The sequence below is a fragment of the Haliotis rubra genome, unplaced genomic scaffold (genome assembly GCF_003918875.1).
Source record: "Haliotis rubra isolate DU_JTF1 unplaced genomic scaffold, ASM391887v1 Scf185, whole genome shotgun sequence".
NCBI classification, from domain to species: domain Eukaryota; kingdom Metazoa; phylum Mollusca; class Gastropoda; order Lepetellida; family Haliotidae; genus Haliotis; species Haliotis rubra.
In genome coordinates this window covers 1345449-1371895 of record NW_025765836.1, presented here as the reverse complement: position 1 = coordinate 1371895, position 26447 = coordinate 1345449, and the positions used below count along the sequence as shown (strand labels likewise).

The following is a 26447-nucleotide window of genomic DNA, read 5'->3' as shown; positions in this document are numbered from 1 at the left end:
ACTGAACCTTTTATCTTTGACCATAGAAGCTTGAACAGACTTAAATAACCTAATGTTGGTCCTTTGTTCAGTAGGTTAGTTTGCCATTCTGAATAAACCTGTCCTATTGTCATGCAGCCTGTAGGTGGAGTCAGATTTCTTTCTTGTGGGTATGTTGGGCTGGTTCATGATCATATTGCACTGTTTGAATTATGGAGATGTAATGTGCATGTGTATACCAAAGCTGCATGGAATGTGGGTGGAGTATCTCATAAAGGCGTTTGATGGGGAAAAAAGATTTTTATATATGGCTACTTAAGGTTTGTTTGGATCTTGTTATAACAGAAATACAAAAATATTGTGACTGGTGTTTGCAAAAAAAGATAAATATTGTTTGATTCTTCATTTGACGAACATGGAACAGATGCTAGTGTTTTTTCTTTTGTTTAGAGCTAAAATAAAAATTGGTGATGACCCAAGTAAGAAATTTTGATTAATAATGTTAAGTTTTAGTTAAAAACATAATTATTGTAGCATATTGTTCTTGAGACCATTCTGATGACTGTTTTCTTTGAAAAATATTATATGAGGTTTAAAATACCTTTCAGAGTATCCATGTTGTAAATGACAAATGGAATAGCACAACCTTAATGGTCTGTTTTATATTCAGCAGCAAGAATACTTGCAAAAAGTACAATAGTGAAATACCTCAATCCTAAATACTCTACTTATGGCTTATACTACACCAGTTGTTTACTTATAATTTGCAATTAATCAATCACAGATGACCCATATACTAATAAATTCCTAAGTTAGACACTAAGAATGATTGTTTTTCATTGTATCTTGATACTACAGGTACATCTTATTCAAGTATAAAATATTTACAGGTTATTATCTGTAATATTGCTTACTGTCCCTGAAAGAAGAATCCATCAGTGTTTAGCTGATGGCTTTCTCTAGTGTGTATCTGTTTGGTTTCCATAACTAAGTGGTCATTTCCCAACCAGGTATTGTCTAATATACAATGATGATGTTTTGAATAGCTTCTGCCAACTTCATCAGTCATAGTGATGAATGTCCCAGTCAGAGGATTAAAACTTCATCATGTCAGAGAACAGGCCATAAAGTTCTATTTTCAATATGTCAAATGTTCAGTAGATGGGTTTGTGTTGTCTGGCCATCAGAATGAGCCCTATTTAAACATGCACTGTTGTGAAGACTCTGTTTACGTATTGATTTATACCTGTTAAGCACAGAGACCAATTACAGGTTAAATAATGCAGCACAAACACACTTGTTTGTTGTTTGCATGGGAATGATATAAAGTGTATTTGCTGTTTGAGAATCTTTCAGATATGCATGCTGCTATTAAGAATTTTAATGTATAAACTGTGTTTGATGCAGATAATCAAACAGTATTTAAGACGAAGGTTGGAACAAGCATTTAATAGAAAAAGAGAAAATGTCAGAGTTGATTTTAGGTTCATTAGATCTATGCAAAGCTCTGGGGTTTCTCTGAGGGCATCCCCTTACAGGTCATGTCACAACAACCTTTTTCAATACCAGCAGTATTGAAGAGAGTATTAGTTCAAATGTTTCTGCGATTGAAGTGAAAGATAGGCGATCATTCAGAATCAGTCAGACACCCTGCAACTCTCATTTGGAATACCCTGTATTAACCATTTTAGGTTGCAAGACTTGAAAACATATTCCATCACTTTCCTGATCTGCTGATTCTGACATGACCCCTAATGGGATATTCTGAGATTTATTATTTTTCAGTAGCAAGCACTAAGATCTGTTATGAATGAGATTGTCTTATTATTGTATTTTGTTTTTATTGACCAGGTTTTGCTGTTGACAAGATTTGTAGGCAAATGATGCAGAACTGCACTGTTCAAACATCAGCTAATATCTCAGTGGGCTGCAACCAAAGGAAACTTACATTAGTCCAGAATAGTACAATGTACAATAATGTAAAAGAAATGCACACGTCTAATGCACCAAATCCACAGGTGCATGCTCATAGTGCTACATAGACAAGACATTAAAAAGCAACAAAAAAACTCCAACTAAGGCACAGTAGGAAGTGAAGAGATGTTGTTTAAGTTTTGATCGAAAGGGATGAGGCTGATGGATGATTTGGCATCAAGCACTAAAGAGGTTCATTAGACTGGTAGACAGTAGAAGAAATGAGCTTGTATCTTGCAATTGCGACTGTGAAGGGATTTTGGTGTTGAGAAGCAAGTTAACATATAGGAGTATGATTGTGAGAAACGAAGGCTTGTGTCACGAAGAAAACTATAGATGAGACAAGAATACTTGCCAACAATGTCTGCCACCCTTGTGGTACAAATGATGAACAACACTGGTCCCAATACTGATCCTTGAGGTACACCACAGTGTAATGACACACAATCAGTGCAGTGTGAATTATTACATCCTCTATGCATAAACATTACACATGAATTAATATCTATGGGTAGTCCCACTGAATGCAGAAGCGTAAAGGGACAATGGGGTAGCCTAATGGTTAAAGTGGTTGCTCATCACGCCAGAGACCCGGGTTTGATTCCCCACATCGATACAATGCTGGAAGCTCATTCTTGGTGTCCTCCACCAGGTTATTGCTGGAATATTGCTAAATGTGGCGTAAAGCTAAACTCACACACTCACCCAGAAGCATGAAGAGTTTAGAATTATTGTAATTCAGCTATTATTAAGAATTATTGATATTTCTGTTCTGAAAACAAATACAGTGTCTGAACAGTTCATTACAGGTCCTCTTTGTTCAATCACTAAGTTTTAATTGCAACAAGGAAATCTTTGTCCATAATAGGCATAAGGCATGACACATTTGGTTGTCTGTTCATAAAGAGGTCACTCTAGAAAGGTATAAGGGAGAATCCCCGATAATAAATTTTGAAAAAATACAGATGAAGGTGTTTTCCTGGATTGTAACCATCTGGTTCTTAGGCAACTTTACAACAACCAAGGGAATGTGGGGACTTGTTCTGCCTTGCAATATGCGCTGGCTGATTCCTCATAGATATGTAATGTGTCCCCACTGCAGTTGTGAGAAATCTATTGATATCAGTTCACTTTGACTATTAGGTCACTGTTTTTACATGCCAGGGGGATATAGTCGACGCCTCGTCCGTCCGTAATCATTTTATTTCCAGAGCATAACTCCAAAACCGTTCAATATTTTTCAACAAAAATTGGTAGATATATCAAACAGATCCTTAAGTGGTGCCTTTTGCTATTTGCAGATTTTTGGCATTTGTATTTTTACCGGTTTCCATGGAAACGATTCAGACTTAGTCCCAAAAGGGAGGGGTGGGCTTCGTTTCCGGAGCATAACTCAAGAACCGTTCAATATTTTTCAACAGAACTTGGTAGATATATCAAAAAGAACCTTAAGTGGTGCCTTTGCTATTTGCAGATTTTTGGTATTTTTATTTTTTCCGGTTTCAATGGAAACGATTCGACTTAGTCCCAAAAGGGAGGGGTGGGTTTTGTTTCCGTTTTGCTTAATATCTTTCAGGCAAACTTGGCAGATATGTGAGGCAGATGCCAAAGTGGTGCCTTTTGCTATTTGCAGATTTTGGCATATTTATTTTCCCCGTTTCCATGGAAACTCGACTTAGTCCCAAAAGGGAGGGTGGGGGTGGGGTGGTGGGTTTTGTTTCCAGAGCACAACTCGAAAACTGCTTAATATCTTTCAGCCAAACTTGGCAGATATGTGAGGCAGATGCCAAAGTGGTGCCTTTTGTTATTTGCAGATTTTTGTGATTTATTATTTTCTCGGTTTCCATGGAAATGATTAGGACTAGTCCTAAAAGGGAGGGGTGGGCTTCATTTCCAGTGCACAACTCGAAAAGCGTTCAGTATCTTTTCAACAGAACTTGGCAGATATATTTGGCAAATTTTGAAATGGTGCCTTTTGCTATTTGCAGATTTTTCGCATTTATATTCCTCATGATTTCCATGGAAACGATTGGACTTAGTTTAAAAAAAATGTCAAGCTGAACTTTAAGTAACTGTCAGATGATTTGTTCTTTCAAATATGTGAGGGCCGGGGGGATATGTCATCTTCTCTGATGATTCTTGTTTTTTTAAGTGGTAGTTTTATTGTCGTATTGTTGACAACTGTTTACAAGTTGAAGTGAGACAATTTCACACCTTTTGTACAATATTGATTGCTAAATGGATTTCCTTGCATTGATGGTGATAGTTTTATGAAAGTGTTTGTTAATATGATGTGGCTGAGTCATTTCAAAACTCGGTAATGGGAAAATGTTGTCATGGATATTGCCCTTGCCTGAATGTCAACTTTTAGCAAATTACCACAGCTACATTAAAACTGAGATCTGAGCATCGGTTCTTGTTAGCAATATGGGCTCCACTGAACAAATCTTTCTGTTGAAGTATATTTACTAAACAAGGGAATGATTGCAAAGATGTTTTTCTTGTGTGAAAGGCTGATTTCATTATGGAAGATGGGTACAGTAAATGGCCATGGCTATTGAGGTTTTGGTTGGTGGCATGTTAAGCAGTCTTTAGGAAGACAGTACAGCCAACATGACAGACTTCGTTTGAGATTCTGGCTCTACTCGGGTTTGTACTTGTGTTGTTATTTTTTTATTTGATAGAAACATTGATAATTGATTTTTGGTATTGAAGTAACTGCCTTTTCAATAGTAAGCACAGCACTTCTTTTTATTTTGATGAAATGTCTTTTATTTATTACATTTACTTTTATCTATTTATAGCAATGTCATTTAACATCATTGTAGATTCTATACAAATGTCAGCTGTTACTGGTTTAGAAAAATAGGATCATATGCATGTTTTAATACAGATAAGGTATGCACCAAGAAAGTGCCCCTTGTTATCTGAAAGTTTCAGAAACTGTGCTCTGGCTCTAAATCGATGGCACAAGAATAGGAACATGTGCTATTGCCTGACAGGTTAATTGTCTGTTAATGAGTCAAGAATCATGAATATTTGAGAGTGTTATTCATAATGTTGTTGGACATTTTATTCTAGGTACCATTGTTGGTATGTTTGGCACTGTAAGGTGCCCTAGAGAGTTATGGCTTTTAAGGTTTTGCCAAATTGATAGTTATGCTGTCTAGCTAATTTCTTTTTGTGAGATTGTCAGTAGCGTTATAGCCATCCACATACCAAAATGACAAGACAATTTGGCGGTAGTTGTTTTCCATGCTTGGTGTACAGTGTTCACGAATGGTGTTTCAAAGTAACAGGACATTGGGTCCTGTGTTTCAGATGTCTGTCTGACCTATTCAAAATTAACAGGACCCATAGAATAAAATTAAAACACACATTTCATATTCAACATTTCTTATAACTGGCATTGAAATTGTTAACAAACGTAATAAGATTTATAAAGGGCAAACAATTGTCACTTCTCACATATAACAAGTTCAGTGAAAGTCATTCTGAAATATACAGTCTGATACTGGGGCCGGCGGGTTCTAGACTTCTATCGGACCGTTGGCGGATCTGCCGGATTTGTCAGAGGGTCAGACGCTATTCGTGAACACTGGGTGTAATGGCTGTGAAAGTTTCTCTAGTTTGGCTAATGGTGAATTCTGCTTCTGAATCTTCTTCCCAGGATATATGTGATCAGAGACCATACATCGGTATATGGTCTCTGATGTGATCAAGCTCAGATCTGTGCTCATGGCTGGCCAACAGAGTGTTCTGCTGAAATAATATTATATATGTCTCTGTAGATGAGTCTGACAGTCAGAAGATGGTTAGGTTATCAAAATGTGTTCCCATTAGTGGATCCAGGACTTGATGAATGTACATGTTGCTCATCAGATTCCACTGCATACGTACCCTGTTTGCAGTTATGGGACAGGCAACCAAACATTATGGCAATGTTTGCCAAGGGGATTGTGGGATGAATGTACCTGTGCATGTATGTAATGTTTCTTTGCCACAAGACCTGAATACGCCAAATCATGACGTGCAGGCAGCATCTGTTGATGTTTCTTCATGTCCAAAGGTTCCGGCCATGTCTTGCTGCACAGTGTGTTTAGTCAGTTCCCTGACACATGGATTTGTATGCATTGTAGATATCGCTCTCGAGTTTCTTGTGAGTATACAACCAAACAGGCCTATAGGCAGTAGAGGGTTTTCATGTCCACTTCTTGTATTGTAACTTGCCTTCACAAAAGTAGAATTCTGTTGACTGCTAGACCATTGGGTTAGATTGTTGACTTTGTGTGCTGGCGATTTGGTGCCTGACAAAAAGTGTGTGAGTTTGAATCTTGAATGGGACTCAACCCAAGAAAGTGCAAGAATCTGTAGTTAATGACAAAGTGTTATCCCAAATATAACATACATTTGACCATTTTCTGTATACATACACCCAAGGCTGTCGAGACCTTGGACAGACTTTTACCTTGTTAGTTTTGCCATGTTTCTGTGTTAATCGGCTTATATCTGAATTGTGCTAGCTCAACTGACGACCAACAGCTTAACTTGTTGTACTTTCCTACATAAATCATGCTTATTAATGAGTAATCTTGGACAAGAGTACAGATCATCAGTTCTGAATAATTGCTTGGATTCAGCTTTGACTGATTTTGCAATTTTAACAAATCATGAGTAAATTGTTGCATGTGCAATGTTTTTGTGCTTCAGAACCTCAAGCAAACACTGACATGTCAGTTATTGATGATTGTGTTGTTATCAGAACGGTTTTACCAATAACACTCAAGGTCATGTGATAGTGATTAACTTCTTCAGTGGTGACACGATGGGATCCTGTAATTTCCTGGGTCAATGTTTGTTGAACAATGTGAAAGAATGAATATTCAATGCCATTTACAAAGTGGTCAAATGTAACATATGTTATGTTTAGGAGTACACTTTTTTCAGTGAAGTACAGATTCTAGTGCTTTTGTTGAGTTGAGTCCCATGTTGGATTCGAACCCACACTCTCAGAGTCACGCAATTTTTCACCAGAACACAAAGTCTACTTATGGAAGCAACAGTGGCTGAGTGGGTTAGAGGGCTGACGATGGTTGCCTGACATTTGGGAATGTGGGTTCGAATCCCGGATGGGACTCAACCTAACATAAGTACTAGGATGGGAACTTTACTGAGAAAGTGTAATCCCAAATATAACAAATGTTATAAATGTGAAGTTTGTTCCTTTTCCATGGAATAATAATGATGACAGAATCAAGAATTCAATGAAATTATTAACTATAATACAGTTAACAATGTTTGCAAAATTCTGTCTTTCTAAGATCTATGTCTTTCTCCCTTTCATGATAGTGTACATGTTTTCTTTACGTGTTGACGATAGTTCTTTCAATGTAGTTGATTTAAGTTTTGGGGGTAATTGGGTGGAGGAAAAAAGTGCTGATTATGTATTATGTAGTGATAACCGAACAATTATTTCATGTTTAGGTTAAAGAATGTGGACATTTGGAAGTAGAAGAATGGACATCATTGACTTTGACCCTGGCTTTTGTTCACTGTGAACTGCCCCATCGACACCAGTACCCATGTCAAGCCCAGTCCAGATGGCTCTGCCAGACTTGTCGCGGCGGATGCACAATGCACCAATGTCACAGGAACACAGAGACATCACAGACGAGCAGTACCACGACCTCAGAAGACCCCGAAGAGTCCGCTTCTTTGTGAACGGTGATCGTTATTTCAAGGGGAAGAGAATGTACATAACTCCACATCGCTACCTCAATTTCAATGATCTGCTGAATGATCTGACAGGGAAGCTGCCCAATAGTGTCAGCCTTCCCTATGGTGTTAGACAGATCTTCACCCCCAATCAAGGTCCACCGCGTCTTTGAGATAAAAGACTTACAGGATGGAGAGGCATACGTTTGTGCGGGGTTTGAAGGCTTCAAGGTTCTCAAATATGGCAAGGCTGAGTTGGAACCTTGGTCTGTTGGTGAGTACTTATTTAGTTTTCTGAAGTGTAGAATTGTGTTTGTGAAGAGGCCCTTGTTCAATGCATAGGATGAGGATTGATTATTATGACCATGTTGTTATGCAGCAGTGGAAGACTTAAAAATAACTCAACAACTTTCAAAGTTCATTATAGTTTTACTTACAGAAACATGAACCAACGAAATATTTCAACTGCACTATATACAGCAATATGTCCTAATTTGACATAACACGACACGGTCCTTATGTGACCACCGAAACCACCATATGGTCCAATTGAATTCCTTATTTGACTTCTTACAATTATGCCCTGATTTGACACTATATGAGACAGTCACCAATTGGGCTGCTCTATCGAAAAAAAATAAAAATTCTGCCTTGATCAGTGACAATGTACACTCTCGCAGGCTATTGCACATTCTGTACGTGGTTCACGCACAGCTATCCAGGTGCGTTCGTGCGAATGTTTGGGTTTGTTCAGACCTTCTGTCCACATGTCATATGTTATCATTTTCCTGTGGATGGAATAAGGGTACTTGATAACTTGGTACCAGTTTTATAAGTGTATGTGTTAAGCAAAGTAGTGGTTGCTTTGTACAGGATAATGTTGTCATTAACCATTAAACTGTCCATGTTTGACAAAGCATGTTATCAACATGATAGGTATGGTTTAAATAACAACGAACAGTGTCCTTGGCAATGTGATCAACAGGCATGTGGTGTGAGTTGCAGTTGTTGCCTTTCCCATGTTTGATTAAATGCATATGATCTGTTAGATTTGTTGCATGTTCACATATTTAGTGGGGCGGTGGGGTAGCCTTAATGGTTAAAATGTTCACTCGTCACACTGAAGACCAGGGTTCGATTCCTAATGTGGGTACATTGTGTGAAGCCCATTTCTCGTGTCCATCACCGTGATATTGCTGGAATATTGCTAAAAGTGGTGTAAAACCATAGTCACTCACTGATATATTTAGTAGAAATTCAACAAAAAATCCTGAGAGACTCAACCGCTGTTGTCTACATTTACAAGGAGTCGGAGTTGTGGTGCCAGTTTGGAAATACTTACTGTACTTTCTTTCAGAGAAGCTACTCAAAAAACTGTCATGATACATCAAGCATTGTGTCCCTTAGTTTGGTCAGGATCTGCCAACTTGACGGAGGATTTGACTCCAGTTATAATCCTTGAAATAGTCTGCCAGCATATGCCCCTATGGGGTTCACTGAAGTGGTAGAGCACTCGTTATTTTTGTGCTGCTTTTCTTTGATGTGTTCCATGAGCGTTAAACCAAACTGTATCGGACATAGTTCAAGTAATATGGACACTCATGAAATGGTTTGTGAAGTCTCTGTGATACTGTATACTGGCATGTCATAAACATGCCCACTGAATACTGCATTAAGGTCCGTCAGAGAAGGTGAATTAGCCATAGGAATTAAAATAATGTTGTCTTATGGATCCACCACAGCAGCTACCCAATGGCTTTTTATAAATACCGGATCTGGCCAGCTCATAGCCCAGGGTATTATTGGCTTCATATAGATTGGCACTGACATTAACTGTCTTGGCAGAAATGTTTTCCTATAAGTGAGTTAATTCTCTCAGCATGGGGCAAGCAGAGATTATTAATATAGGTGGGCCTGTTGAAGGTAGAAATGTTGTACTTTAGGAATAGAATTATTACTTGTACTGTTGAATTCATTATTCAGTTCTTATTTACCTGTAAGTAATTTGTATTTTGTTGTTGTTTTTAATTTTTATCAAACAAACTGTTCGTTGCATCACAGTACATAAATTGCTGACGAATGTGATCCTCATAGCACATGACAGTCTGGGATGGCTCTGTATATGTGTTCATTTCAACAAGCAAAATAACAAGGCAACACCCATTTTTATATGCTTTGACTGTACATACATGTAAGGGCTCACCTGAATGTGCCTTCTGACAAAGGGTGGTCAAATCTTCAGAGAGTACAATGTTAGAGTGAAAGGCCAGATTTTAATGTGATTGGATGATCAGGCTAAATATATCTCAGTGAAATATTTTGAGGTCATGAACTGGATGCTCTTGTTTCAACTTAGACATACATACTGTTGAATTTCTGAACAAGTGACAAATGAAGTCTCACTGTATTGGAGAGAAAATGTCAAAACACATCCATCAAACTAGAAAATAAGGGGTTCATGGGGTTAAGATGACTAAGGATATAGTGTTTAATCATAGGTTCCTTGAAATCTTTCATATATAAAATCTTATATCCCCTCGACTATTCATCCTTGACTATTGAGTGCATCTGTGATACAAGGTTTGAACGGAAATGAGAACTTAAAATCGCAACATTTATCCTTACTAATATTTGTCTAAGGTTTGTGTAAGGGTTCATTCTGCTTAGGAGTGATCGTTACAGCTTATCCTGGCAGCTTGTCACTTCCTTAGCAACACAGTAACACGACTCAGGACAGAAGTAGTCACAGACTTATTGCAAAACTCTGCCAAGTTAGGTCAGAAAAGTAATCTCAATGTTGTAGTGTATGTGTGTACTGTGCTTGATCTCAAATACCCTATATGTGGCTGTTGTTGACAGACTTATTCTATATTGCGATGTTGATTAAGCAAATGTGGTATGAAGCTTTGCTGATAAGCTGGTCTGTATGGTCGACTAGGTGACCTTGGACTGGCTGGCAATGGAAATATGCCATTTGTGATTAATAAAGAACAATTATATCTTGTAGAATGTGAGAGTTTTATAACAACATACCATAGTTAGAAACCAGTCCTGTATTGCTGTATAACAGGGTTATTCAGCAGCCCTGTATAACAACATATCAGAGTTATACACCAGCTCTGTATTACAACATATCACAGTTATACACCAGTCCTGTATTACAACATATCAGAGTTATACACCAGCCCTGTATTACAACATATCAGAGTTATACACCAGCCCTGTATTACAACATATCATACACCAGCCCTGTATTACACCAGAGTTATACACCAGCCCTGTATTACAACATATCAGAGTTATACACCAGCCCTGTATTACAACATATCAGAGTTATACACCAACCCTTGTATTACAACATATCAGAGTTATACACCAGCCCTGTATTACAACATATCAGAGTTATACACCAGCCCTGTATTACAACATATCAGAGTTATACACCAGCCCTGTATTACAACATATCAGAGTTATACACCAGCCCTGTATTACAACATATCAGAGTTATACACCAGCCCTGTATTACAGCATATCAGATTTATACACCAGCCCTGTATTACAACATATCAGATTTATACACCAGCCCTGTATTACAACATATCAGATTTATACACCAGCCCTGTATTACAACATATCAGAGTTATACACCAGCCCTGTATTACAACATATCAGAGTTATGCACCAGCTCTGTATTACAGCATATCAGAGTTATACACCAGCCCTGTATTGCAACATATCAGAGTTATGCACCAGCTCTGTATTACAACATATCAGAGGTATACACCAACCTTGTATTACAACATATCAAAGGTATACACCAGCCCTGTATTACAACATATCAGAGTTATACACCAGCCCTGTATTACAACATATCAGAGTTATACATCAGCCCTGTATTACAGCATATCAGTGTTATACACCAGCCCTGTATTACAGCATATCAGAGTTATACACCAGCTCTGTATTACAGCATATCAGAGTTATACACCAGCTCTGTATTACAACATATCAGAGTTATACACCAGCCCTGTATTACAACATATCAGATTTATACACCAGCCCTGTATTACAACATATCAGATTTATACACCAGCCCTGTATTACAACATATCAGAGTTATACACCAGCTCTGTATTACAACATATCAGAGTTATACACCAGCCCTGTATTACAACATATCAGATTTATACACCAGCCCTATATTACAACATATCAGAGTTATACACCAGCCCTGTATTACAACATATCAGCCTGAATGAAAATATGTAATATAATGTGATACACGTCTTTACACAATGACCGTGCTCCCCATACTTCAAAAATCAAATTGATACATCATTAACTAGTTTTTTTCTTTGTCTTTAAAATTATCTCAGGCCTGTTCTTGTTATAGATTGTTTAAGTTTGACATACTGTATGTATATGCATGTACATCTGAATAAAACATCAGTTGAATAATGTGCAAGTCAAGTCATGCTTTTGACATGAACAAGAGAAGATCATCAGACTAAGTAATTGCCTACAATCACTAACATAGAGGGGGCATTAAACCCTGGGAGATGACAGACCTTTAAGAATAATGATGTGATTGACACACAATCAATTAATTGATTGTTTTGTAGGGGTTTATGAGGGTTGTTGTGCTACAGCTATCAATGTAATAGTAGTTTTGTCCGATAAGGAATGGGATTCTTTTTTCAGTAATATTAATATTATTCCAAAAGTCACATGTATTCTTAGCTAAAAGTGTTTATACTCTTCACATGGTAAATATGTCCTTCTTGTACAGGGCCTTTTAGGAGACGATACAGAGAGCTGCTTCATAGTTATATCCATGTAATAACTCATTAGAGTTGATATATAATGTGAAATTTTTATTTCATAAGACCAACCAATTTCAACATTTAAAGCTTAAAATTATTTAATTTTCAAGGAAATAAACCTATCATTGTTTTAAATGATGAGAATGTCGTTTAGATGCTTAAGGCAACAGTATAATAATAATACTTGGTCATGTCCTCACTGCCAAATCGATGGAGTTGTTTGAAGCTTACTGTAAAAGACCTGACTTTACAGTGACAGGAGTTATCTCTCTTCCCATGTCATCCCACCAGATCTCTTCATTGTAGACAGCTTTTATCTACTCGTCAACTGCAGCTATTTGTTGTTATTTTATTTAATAGCTATTTTTGCTTTGTTTATGAAACACAAATGTATGAGGATTTTTTTTCTTACCAAATTTCAATAATGTTTATTTTTTAGGAAAATCAAAGCAAAATGTGTATAGTTACTGTGCTGTGAAGATATCAGATATCAATGTCATGGCTTAAAAAACTTTGGATAGATCTGCAAAAGCATCAGTCACTACATGTGGGAAAGATATCATGCTTCATTGAATATGTAACTTGTCACATTGATCCTTGAACCATTCAGATCGTTTTACTGGAGAGGTGGGCAGGCACTTGCAGCTTTGAGTTCAAAGGCTCTACAATTAGCTGAGAACAGCACTATTTGAAACCCCACTCAACAGTTTATGCCAGTGACCCAGCGAGCTGAGTTCACATGCTGCAACATTCAATAACACACTTGACAGGACAATTCCTGTTTTAGACTGAATTTTTCTGTACTATAAATAATACTGTCTTTTTTTTTCTACACACCAAAATATAAATATCCATCTTATTGAACTGTTTTTAAACTTAGTTTCTGCTGTGTCAGTGATTCATTTATCAGTTTCTCTTGTCAATTATTTTAGTTATTTGAAGTGCAAAGATGGAAAGAAGTTTAGTCTACATTTATTACAGTTGAATAAATATACTACATCACAAATACTGAAGCAAGATACCATAGTCACCATTTAATAAAATCAATAATGCAATATATTTGGGTGTGAAAGACATTAGGGACCGTTCATAATTTATGGCTAGGGGATGATGATGATTTTTATGGAGCAGCATGTACAATGTGATTGACCCTTCCCTAAAATTATGCACAAAATAAGTGATCCCCCCCTTGCATGTCATGTACAAAATCCATGCCCCCTCCACAATTTTTAAGCATATCTTTTATGTACAAAATTGATTACTCTTCCTCTCCCCCCCATATATGTGTACAAAATTGATGACCCCCCTACCTTCCCAGATCAAAATGGGTGAACCACACACCCCACCGCCCATCAAAATCATCATCACCCCCATAAATTATGAATGGTCCCTTACCCCTTTATTTTTGGAGAACTTGTTTGTGTTGCTGCTATTAAAGCAGACACTCTGATCTGTGGTTTAATTGTTTCATTGAGAATAATGTTGACTCAGCAAGTTACATGTGTTATACCATGCAGACTCATTTTTTCATGCAATGGTCTTTTGTCGTCAGTGATACAGACAGAGCCTCTGGAATATCTGTAACATTTCCCTTTAAACACATTCTCTGATAGCCAAGGAAAGCTGCAGCTGAGTTCCCATTATCTCATTTAAAATATTGTCCAATAAGAAAGAAAACCATTACCATCACCGTGACAACAGTGTGTAAGGTTGGTTAACAACAGGAACTATGCCGTCTGCCCCTACTCTGCAGACGTCTGTGACCTTCCCTATGATCAGCCATTGATAATCTTCACAAAGCATGTGACAGTGAAACACAAATGCCCCCTTCAGATTCTCTTGCCTGTCAAGATCATTTGAATATGACATAAAAGATTCAATACCCTGCTTGTCAATTCTATAAGTGTGGTAGCCTCTTTTAGATTTAAATGGATCTGTATTGTAAAGAAAACGTTGTGACTGTGGTTGGTAAACCATGTCATTTTTTCATCAATATTGGTTGACAATTTTAGACTGGTTATGCTTCTTTTGTTGAGCTGAGTGTGTGATTTAATGCTGAATAATTCTGTCATGGTGGCTCTCCCTTTTTATTAGTAGACATTCTTGTTATAGCAATGATTGTGTGATCATGCAAGTTGATCGTCCTGGTTTGTTGATAGGGACTCGCTTTGTATGCTTATGGAGGATGGTTGCCTGGAGCCATGTTGGAAAGTGAAATGATTTGGACTGATTTCAGAAATAGTTCCCAATGGATGTTCCAGTGGGATTTTGGTGTGTGTGGTACTGAAAATCCAGCAGGATGATATGTGACTTTGTGATTTGTGCCACTACTTTCAGAGCAAACACTGTTTCTCTGTTTAAACATCAACATGGAAGTGAACTTCGGAACAGTTTTTCTTCAAATGTATTGGATTATTGACAGTCAACTTTTGTAAGAAAGATGATTCGGTGTTCATTTGTGAGATATCTCATGCTTGTATTGTGTCTGAACTGTGTCTGTAAAACTTATCTCATTCTTCAGACCTGTGTGCATACACAATATGCTGGTATTAAATTTCAACCTTGGGAATTATTTCCACACATGTAATGCATACAATCAGCCTACATACAGCCACGCTGATGATTTGTAATGGATTATTTCTGCCATTTCTTCTTGTAATTATGGAAACTGGATCATTGGAGATTATATTGGCTAGGGTATTACACTATTAGAAAGAAGAAATAATTATAGGTTCTGATGATATTTGCCAGTTTACTGGCCACCTTTCTTGAGTAAGTCAAAGAAAATACATTTGATAATGAATCTTATTGGTGCCTTATCTACAGTCAAGAAAAGAAGCTTTTTTACCAATTTGGAGTTAATTATATGGTACTGTTCTTATCAACTCAGTAACACGCATTGGAAATAAAGTAGGTGTTTTAATCTATATTCGACTACAGTAATCCGATGATGGTATGTTTTACATAGGTAATATATCATTTGATAGCACTGAAGATTTTAGATAAAATGAATATGGAGTACCTGAAGAAAGACTATCGGTTTAGAATGTATAAACAACAACAACCAAGAAGGCTATCTGCAAAACGTGTCCCAAAGGTGTCTGGTAATGAACAAGGTTTCAATGAAAACAAGCCTTGGTTTGGTATTTACAAGAAGCAAGCCGGAGTTAAGGCACAGGGCTACCGCTATGGGTATCAGAGATTGTACAGTGATTCAGAAGACTTTTGTGATGATGATGTTGAAGGTCCCTTGGACTATGTAGCTGGTTATGGGAAGTTAAAGATAGGTAGACTGCGTTTCAGTAATGGCGTTCATGGAGCAAGGCAGTATCCATTTGAATACATCAGTCCTGAAAGTGATCATAAAAGGCAAGGAGAGACTGTTAATTTGAGTCAACTTTCAAAGATGGTGGATGCGGAAAATGTGCCTGGCAGGCATCATGAATGTGAGGAAAAGACGGACAGGTATCCCAGCAAAGATGGCCATAGACATGGAAATGTCCATGATAGTCAGGGAGTTGATGGAGTTGTGATTAGTCCTAGAGTTGAAGATGAGTTTCTCCGTGGTCCTGGACATGATGTTCTGAAGACCAGAAGTCAATATTATAATGGTGCATATGGGAAGGATCCAGTAACATTGAGAAATAAAGGGCAGGAAAAGGTGTTCAGTATAAAGAAGAAGAAGAGGAGGCATCCAGCTGGCTCATTTAGGCCCGAGAAAGGGCGGAAGGGAAGGCTCAGTTCTGCTGAAAGTAAAAAACCTGAAAGGTGCTGAAGACTCACCTCGAAGCCTTAAAAAGAGGGATCATGAGGTAGATAAAGGACCAGATGCTCCTCTGTTGTACAGGAAATACAACTGGGGGAGAAAGAGTAAGTTTTTAATTTATTTGTTCTCATAGTCAGAGACCATATACCAATGGTCTCTGTCATAGTATTGTTGGAAGTGAATCTAAAACAAATCAACTTGTGTTAGAAGTTGTATAAATTCCAGCTTACCCTTACTTTGGGATGAAAGGAATCATTCTGGGACTTTTGTCTTTTCTGTTTGTGGTATTGTGCACTAGTCCACAAGTCACAAGACCAGTTGAAGTCAGGACGACTACCTGATTTCTTCCAAAATCTGATCTTTTTACGTAAATCACTTGTCTGAAATAAGCTGTAGACTTGTTGGATAATAATATATGGTATCAGTGTTCTGACCTACTTTGTACACAATCTAATATATGTTTAGGAAACCTGGCCTACATGCATATGTACTAATGGTTTCTATTGGTGTCACACCTGTGATGACGTCATGTATACTGGGTTTGTGCCCAGAGTGTTGTCATATCTTATTGGGCATATGTCCACAATGGATATAGCATGTTGTTTTTCTTGTTTTGGCCTTATGTAACTGTCTCAGACCGTTCTCTTCTACCCATAACAAAAAGATATTTATGTTAAGGAAATTGATATTTATACAAAATCCAAGTTCTGTATTTTGCATAATACTTGTGGCCACGATATGTGACAAGATCTGAGAATCTACCTCTCTAGTACACTGGTACTTGGTTAGGATAGGTCCCCAGGACACTGTACTTACCATACTTACTGTTCGAGGCAACATACTGGATCAGGTGGCCAAACTTGAATATTTACAGAATCCTTTATATAGTTTGAATTTTGCCAAGTTCTGCATTTAGCAGCAAACAGGCAGACACACAAAAATATACTGAACAGCAAAAGAAACGCCAGTCTGGCTTTTTGTCAAGTTTTTTAATAGAAGACAACCCAAATTATGTCTAATCATTTATTCTATAGAAAACACTGTCAATGTAACAGCTAAAAGTTGCTGTTGACATTGAATTGCAATAAGTTCAAATTGATCACAGTCCGTCAAATGGAGATACCCCTGAATGCGAAAAGTGACAATCTCTTTAGTAGGCGCATATAGCCACCTTGAGCTTGCACACAGGCCGTGCAACGTGGCCTCATTGAGTTCACTAGAGTCTGAAAGAATGCCTGAGGCAACTGGTTCCGCTCAAACACCAATATCTATTCCAACTGTGCAAGTGTGAGTGGCTGTCTTCCTGCAGCAATCCTCCGTCCAATTTCATCCCAGAATGCTCAATGGGAGCCATATCCGGGGAAAGAGACGTTAATGTTGTTCTGATCCAGATAATCCATCGACACCCCTGCTGTGTGAGGGCTGCAAACGTCGCTGGCGTTGTTGACGTGCCAAAATTGGCCCCACATATGGCCTTCGGCAGTGGATTCCAGCAGCCCGAAGACGACTCCTAATTGTATCGCTTGGCACTGCTCCCCTTGACCCAAGAACAAAGACTGCTGTTACTGTTGCTGCTTGAGTTCGGTTCCTTAGATGAGTGACCCAGATGAACCGTTCTTGTGCATGAGATGTCACTCGTTGCTGTCCGGTACGGGGACAATCAGCAGCAACCCGCTTGCTGATGATGTTGAGCAAGTTCGTGTAATGGTGGTAAGATGACAGCCCAATTGTCTAGCTACAGCGGTTGCAGTGCTACCTCCGTGTAACTTTCCAATGGCCATTCCCCTCTGCTCAGTCGTTAGTCTAGGCATTGTTTGTGTGGCGTGTACACCTCCTAGCGTCAATACTGAACTGGTTTTTGGCACAAACCTTTATAAAGGATACCTCAGAGTGAAATGCAAGCTTTTCATCCATAACCATCGATGCACGTGCTAAAATTATGGTTTTGCTGCACTGTTGGTCTGTTTGAGCGAATGTTTCGTATCGACGTCAAATTGCATGACATCATCTCATCTGGGATCATTACATCACTTTACCATGAACGTTCCATAAACATGAACGCTTACCTTCATGAGATTTCATTTTTTCGAAACTTGCGTTTCTTTTGCTGTTCAGTATATGTGGGTAAATGTTCTGAAAGGGCTTTTCTTTCTAGGAACAACCAGTGCAAAAAATCTTTAGTTTTTACAAACTTTCTATTTACGTACTGTGTTGCTGTACTGTATGACCTCCAGGAAGGAGAAGCAGGCCCCCATTGTCACGTTATGTTTGTTGTTGGGCAATCGAGGATGTCTGGTGCAAGGCAATCTGTGATAAGTCAGTTGAAGTGTTGCTGCCACCTCCTCACCTCAGTCAGTATAGATTACATGGGAACACAGTGACAGGGTATCAGGTTTTATCTGTGTGTAGATAGTGGAAGGACGTTGCTTTTCTCTGTTCAGCTGATCTGTTTTTATTTTTATATATTTTATTAGACAAAGAAAGCAATCAGTATACTTAACTCCTTTGCTTCATATATTTTGATGTGAAAGGCATAATGTAAGTGTTGTGACCACTGAAAGTTATGGTCGGTTGTTTTTTTGTTGGTTTTGATTGGTTCCTAAATGTAAAACATATTTAATTTCTTCCCTTTTGAATGATGATGATAAACATAAGGGAGATATTTATTGCTGTGAAAACAATATTTCTTATGTCTCTTATTTATCATCTAATCACCTTGATGAAGCAATCTGCTGTGAAATATTCCTAATATGACAACACAACAGTTTTTTCTCTTCTTGCAACATTTGTAGAAATGGGACCAGACAATTTTTGTAAGACCCACATTGAAAGTTAACTGAATTATGGGAGTATTGCACATGCTCAGATTGGATCCTTTTAAAAGTATGGAAACAGTGATGAATGTTTGTGTAAGTGGCTATCATCAAGCATTGACTTGTGAACCTAATCTTTACTTTCAACTTTACACTGCTTTCAGAGAAAACAAATAAACTTTGTGTCATATTTGTCTTTAAGATTTCAAATGCACACATCTCACACACATGCCATTCACAAATTCTTTCTCCCAAGACTTGTAAATCTGTAAGAAGGCTTCCCTATTTGTTTTCACGAAGTCTGATAGTATTTGTGAAAAATGTAATGTATATCAAAGCTGAAACTCGTACCCTTTTGTGGTAGTGTTGTCCTACAGTCTACATTGGCTACTGTGTCTCAGTGTTGCCAGACAAAGTGTAAGAGCTTCATCGACATGTCATGCAACTTGGTTTATTACCTTGCGTGGACTGTACAGTTGCCAGTGTCTGTGTTGTAGCGACATAGCAGTTCAGTAAATTATGACCCAAGTTCTGGTTGGTTACCATGGTCATTGGCTGTTGACAGCAATGATATGGCGTTTTATTTGCTGGTAGAGAACAGTTCAATGAAATAAAGCGATATGAAGTGCATTGTGTGACCTGGCTTTATAATGAACATTCGTTTATGAATCACTATTAAATAGCGATGACACCAGGTGTTCTAAAAATAAGGATTCCAGACAGTCATTTGTCTTGCTTTGGCCCAACAGCCAAATGTGATGACTGTTTAAGGAATTAAATGACAAAACACTAATTGCCAGCTTCAATAGAAGAGAAGTCAGTGTTTATGAAAGCCTAGATTACAATGTAAATATGCCTTGGTTGTATGAAGTCAATCACTGAGAGTTGGCAGCCAGCCTTAATGCCTCTTATATAACATTGACACATCTCAAGCAATCCATTCATGTGTTTTTTATATATGTCACTTTGGACGTCAACATATTTAGATAGGCACATGTACTGAAATGTTTAACTTTCATTGGTGAAATATCCGTAAACATGAAAAATATATTTTTATTTGTAAATAAAAATATATTAGTATTTACCATTCACATTCTTTCATTGAAGCCCTCAGGAGCATGAAGCGATATTGTCACTTTCTTGTATAAAGCTATATAGTACTGCTTCACACTGTCATAGTTATAGTAGTATACCTATCGGTATATAATTAGTGTGCAATAGAATATGTAAAGCACACCAAAAGGCTTGCATTAGGTGTGTCCAATCCTAGGTCAAAATAAGTGTGTTTGTTATGGTAGAAGACAACCGTTGAAAGTTGAGTCAGGTCACCTAATAAGCCATACACATGGTATGGTTACTCGGTCAATAACTTCTTTCATGGAATAAGCGAGGAATATCAAGCAGAGTTGAGTTTGATCTTAGTAATTGGCTATTGTGGTCATTGTACTTGCCCTTTTAACATCCTTTGCTATGACAAATCCTGGGATCAAACCACTGACCTTCCGTTGTCCGGGAAGACGTACGCTCTTATAATCCACATGGCCATTGAGGTGGTCCTCTGTAAGAGAGTGGCAGGGCTCATGATTATTGATATCAAACAGTAATTGATCTCAGCTTTTAAACCTGTTTACAGAGACCTGAATTTAGTACTGAAACATAAAATTTAATTTTTGCTTTTGTGAAACATTAAATACAAAGCCAATATTCATATCTTCAGAAAATTCCTTTTGATTTCTTGGTATCAGGTGTATAATCTCCTCACTATTAGTGCAGGATACAGCCAGCACTGTATGGTCCATACACAAGAGAATGAACCTATTTTCTGTGTGATTGGATCTGAATATAGCCAGGCATTATGTTGGTTGGCACAGTCACATTACAAGTGTTATAAAGGGGTACACGGGTGTGCTGTTATAGTGAGGCTTATCTACTTGTGTGGGTAATCTCAGTCAGCATGGGGAGAAGGGAACAGATTTTATCATGGCACAGAATAGAATGGCTTTAGGATACCGACTTTGTGAAAGTTGGACGCTTTTGTTCTTGTGCGCTCTGTCACTTGTTGGCAGTTATAAATGACAGACATCTTGAGGAGTGCTTTAAGTTGTGAATATTTTCTAAATGGAGTGGCGATGTGTTGAAACAAAAACTGGCCAGGTATTTGATCTGCATACATTGTTTACTGAAGGTAAGTTTGATTGATATATAATTGACTTAAATTCGGCTGTTCTTTAAAGGAATTTGTAAGCAGCCTAATACCTGACTTCTGTATGTGTTCACTGGAATTCTGGATCTGATACAAGTAGTTATATGTCACCCATGATTGTTGTGAAAGGATCACACATTCATTCCTGGGGTACATGGTTAAAATAATGGACAGTAAACAGGTAGGTGCTTTTAATCAATTCATTGAAATTATGGTAACTGGACATTAACAGTAGTTTAACAGGATGAAATTCAAATTTGTCCCATTTTCTTCTCAAGCAGACATTCCTTTTTAAATGAGTTAGGCAAGTGATGATGGTAAATGAGTAGGACATCTGGTTATGGTAAATGAGTAGGACACATGGTTATTGAGACAGGTAATTAAGTTAAATGAACATGGTGGTAAATGAGTAAGACAAGTGGTTATGATAAATCAGTGACACAATAGTAGAACACCTGGTTATGGTAAATGAGTAGAACACATGGTTATGGTAAATGAGTTAGAAATGACACCTGGTTATGGTAAATAAATGAGTATGGAACAGTAGAACACATATGGTAAATGAGTAGAACACATGGTCATGGTAAGAACACCTGGTTATGTAAAATGAGTAGAACACCTGGTTATTAAATGAGTAGAACACGTGGTTCTGGTAAAGTGAGTTGGACATCTTAATTTGGTTCTGGTAAATAAGTAGGTAATTTATGGTGGTAAATGGTAGAAATGGTTACACGGTTATGGTAAATGAGTAGAATTGGTAAATAAGTAGAACACCTGGTTATGGTAAATGAGTAGAACACCTGGTTATGGTAAATGAAGAACACCTGGTCATGGTAAAATGAGTAGAACATGGTTCTGTAAATGAGTAGAACACCTGGTTATGAGTGGTTCTGGTAAATAAGTAGAACACCTGGTAAATAAGTTGGTAAATGAGCGAGTAGAACACATGGTTATGGTAAATGAGAGAACACGTGGTAAATAAGTAGTCATGGTTCTGGTAAATAAGTAGGTGGTAAATGAGTAGAACACATGGTTATGGTAAATGAGTAGAACACAGTGAGTAGAACACATGGTTGTGTTAAATGGTAGAACAGGTCATCTGGTTATGGTAAATGAGTAGAACACATGGTTATGGTAAATGAGTAGAACACCTGGTTATGGTAAATGAGTAGAACACCTGGTTATGGTAAATGAGTAGAACACCTGGTTCTGGTAAATGAGTAGAACACCTGGTTCTGGTAAATGAGTTGGACACTTGGTTCTGGTAAATAAGTAGGTCATTTGGTTATGGTAAATAAGTAGAACATATGGTTATGGTAAATGAGTTAGACACCTGGTTATTGTAAATGAGTAGGACACCTGGTTATGGTTGTTGATGGACACAGATATGTCTCAGTAGTCCAAGGAACCATCTGTCTCAATGTCCAGGCTGTGTGAAACTGGTATGCGAGCACTATGTACCAAGTGGTTGTACACCACGCAAGGCATTCATGACCTAAATTAGAAACCATTACTGACATAGTCTTCAATAGGACAGATAATCCCCAGAAGTAAAACACAGTTTACTGAAGTCACCACACATAACAGCCCCACAAGATATTTATTTATGCCACACTGGTACTGGTTTAGATGTAGTAAAACAGTACATTTATTATACAACTTGTATGCTAAGTCATTTACTGAGACAGATCCCCACATGGGCACAATGTGTGAAGCCCATTTGTGGTGTCCCCTGCCGTGATATTGCTGGAATATTGCTAAAAACGGCGTAAAATCCATACTCACTCACTCACTCACTGAGACAGACCAGAAAAGCACTTCCATGACATGGAGTGGTGTTACAATAATGTTTGATGTTTGACACTGAGTTACATGATAAGCAAGGAAATAACTGGTGTACACAGTGTTGACATGTCCTGTGTGAATATACCTGATGTGTACATTAGACATGTCCTGTGTGAATATACCTGATGGCATTGAATTGTACTCACCTTACATTACATTTAGGTGCCATCAAAGCCAATAAAGCTCATTGGTAAATCCCATTTTACTGGCCATGAGTATATAGAGATAATGTTCTTTGTTTGACAATTAGGCAAGATAATTGACTTACAGCATGTGAATTTACTGTTTTTTACTGATTGGTGAACTACCTTACTGGTGAGGCATTTAGGTGCTTTAACAAGCTGAAATCAATCGTCGGGAGAACATATTATCGAGTCCGGACTAACGTTCATTATTTGTTATTATTTGAATTAATTTGTTATGCACTACATACAAACTTCAGTTTTTGAGGACAAAATGTTCGCGAGTAGTTTTCTGATTAGCAAATGGCATTGGGGATACATTGTTTGTGAAGAACCTTCCTTTTACTTGATCACATCCTCCGGAAGTCAATGCACACCAAATCTTTGAGGGATGCCTGGCTCTGTGTCCCTTGTAACTGGACTTTTTCATACACTTTTTGTCTCTTTAGTTTCAAGGTGAATGTGGTGGATTATTGATTTATTGCAGAAATGTTTTGCTTCCTTTGAATTGTCATCCTTTAAAATGTTTGGTGTTTGACAAGAAAACAGATTTAAGGTTTACATTACAATGCTGTACATTAAATCATTATGACAAATATAAGGATTCGTTTTATTTGTATATCTTATACAAACAATCCCTGGATGTTGAATGTGCATGGATCAAGTGTCAACTATTTAACCTTGCTATGTGTAACATACCAAGATTGGTATCGACTACCCCTGGTATGTTGCCTGGCTGTGTAACACATCAGGACTGGTGTCTATTATTTTACCTGGCAGTGTGTAACATTTACTGTGACCATATGTAACATACCTTCACTGTTTAATCTTAATCTTCACCCCTGTAACATATATGTCCAAGTAATGGTCACTCGATGTGACCTGTAGTGTTAAAGTAGGGAGAAACAATGAAGCACTAAGCTGTTCAGTTTGTGTAGAGCCAATCTGGCTTCATGCAATCTGCAGGTATAAATACTGGCTTACCAACAAGGGCAAAGGGAATAACCTATCATGGCAATATCTTTACATGCTGGTCACTAATAACACCCAGATTAATAAGTGTTCATGTGGAAACAACATGGTAGTACTAATTACAGAACCTTGAGGTCATGGGAGTTAGAACTAAAGTTGATGCATTTTGATATACCTGCCTTGAAAACTCCCTTTTCTCTCATGTATGGTTTAGTAGCATCTCGACCAGGATGACCACAGGTTTTCTAACTGAAGATTCTGCTCAGTAGGTATTTGTGGACAACATAATGCAAATCTGATCATGAAAGGGTTGACTGTTAAGGGTTGACTGTTCAGAACTGAAGGGTCACAAATAGACTGATCTCTTTAGTATTTTCTTGTCTGAGTTGTTGGTTCTGTTTCAACTTGATAGATATGCTTGTATTGCTGTAGAACAAAATGTCTTGGTTAATCTTGTTCACACCTGAACACTTGGTGATTTTGTCTTTTGATGCATAATATAGTACTCATTTAAAATTCGCTAATTTGTTGTAATAGTTTACTTGTCTAGGTGAAATGTTTTCTTGTCTCACCATCATGAAGAACATTATCTCATACTGCTCATGAAGGAACTTGATAGCATATATCTATTCAGTCCATGCCTTACTCAGCCTCAGTGTTCTGTAATGTGTACTGTATTTTCTTGAGTATAATGCACATATTTTTTAATATGCCCAAAGCTGTGTGAAGCAGGGTGTGCATTATTAATGGCATAATGATGTTGATGTTTTTATCCAACCCCACAGTCATACACATGAGCATGTCGTACTGGAAATACCAGGTTGACAAATCTGAAATTGAATCATCTAATCTATCTGGACTTATACTGTTTAAAAAAAATCTTTTTTATTAATTTTATTCAAACTTTGATTCAGTATTGTTTTCATTAAATTCATTGAAATCGTGTGTGAAGTTATTGGCAGCATACTAACTCACCATTATTTACATCAACTGCCCTCACATTACCTCGACTGATGCTTTGAAACAGTTTTAATAGGATGTATTTATCATTAATGCCATACTTTGACTTGTTAAAAGTCATATTTCTTTAGAGTGTGACTATAATATATCAACTGAAACTATTAGTTAATAAGGTATATTACTTTAGACATTACTGACCACAAGCTACTTAAATGTTTGTCACTATATTCATGTATTGATAATGGAAAGGAAATCTAATGCTGTGATTAATTTTGATTTCTGTATTTAAGATAATCTAATGAGTTCATATTTTTTCATGTTTTCTATCGCTTGATTTCTTTACATTACTCCATATCTGTCTGTAGAAGTGATGGTTTCAGTTTACCTGAGGTATGTGTGTTCAATAATGAAAGTGAAATGTATATTACATATAGCAGTTGTACGTTGCTATGGTGGCGAGCCAGACATGTGTCAATGACAGGTTGACAGATGATCCTAAACGGAAATACATACCCTTCTCAACCAACAGTTGGTAGATAAACATTCTATATCTTCGTCAGACATGCAATGTACTCAGTTACATCCCCTGCATGTGTTTCAGTAGGAACCAAGGACATTGATGACCATGTGGTATAAACTCGTCATGATATAAGGAAAGTTATTACATATTAGTTAATTTGGCTTTCTACTTGGTTATGAGACTGGTTGAGAAATGACAAACACAAAGCTTAAGAAGGATGCACTCTGAAGAAGGAGAGGTACAACTTGGTAAATGTTTGAAATATTTTCATCGGTAATAATTAAGTTGATGTGATTTATTATGTAGATAGAGTTTATCTCATGAATGTGTCTTGGAATATATGGTAAACGTCCTGTTTAGGTATACACATTTCATCAAGCAAGCCTTGGTAAGCTAAATTCATAATGTGTGTTCCTAATACATGGTACTTAGCATCTGAATATAACTCTTCATAAAATGTCATTTGTTGAAAAACCTTTGATGTTAAAAACTTGTAGATAAATATTGCATGTTGATTGTGTTTGGAATGTGTTTATGGATATATATCTTGTCAGTGATGTGTCAGTGGATCATATAGTTCCAAACAAAACTGAGATGGTGGGGCAGCCTAGTGGTTAACATGTTTGCTCGTCATGCTGAAGTCTCGGGTTCGATTCCCCACATAGGTACAATGTGTGAAGCCCATTTCTGGTGTC

General features: G+C 37.5%; 1 protein-coding gene across 1 annotated transcript in view; it reads left to right on the top strand.

Moving 5' to 3' along the window:
* Positions 1–7681: 7681 nt before the first annotated feature.
* The window catches only part of LOC124273873 (serine/threonine-protein kinase DCLK1-like), a 35644-nt gene continuing 16878 nt past the window's right edge, over positions 7682–26447 (top strand). The window contains 1 exon segment of the mRNA XM_046709213.1: positions 7682–7942. Within this exon segment, the coding sequence (XP_046565169.1) occupies positions 7792–7942 (151 nt within the window). The 5' untranslated portion in view covers positions 7682–7791.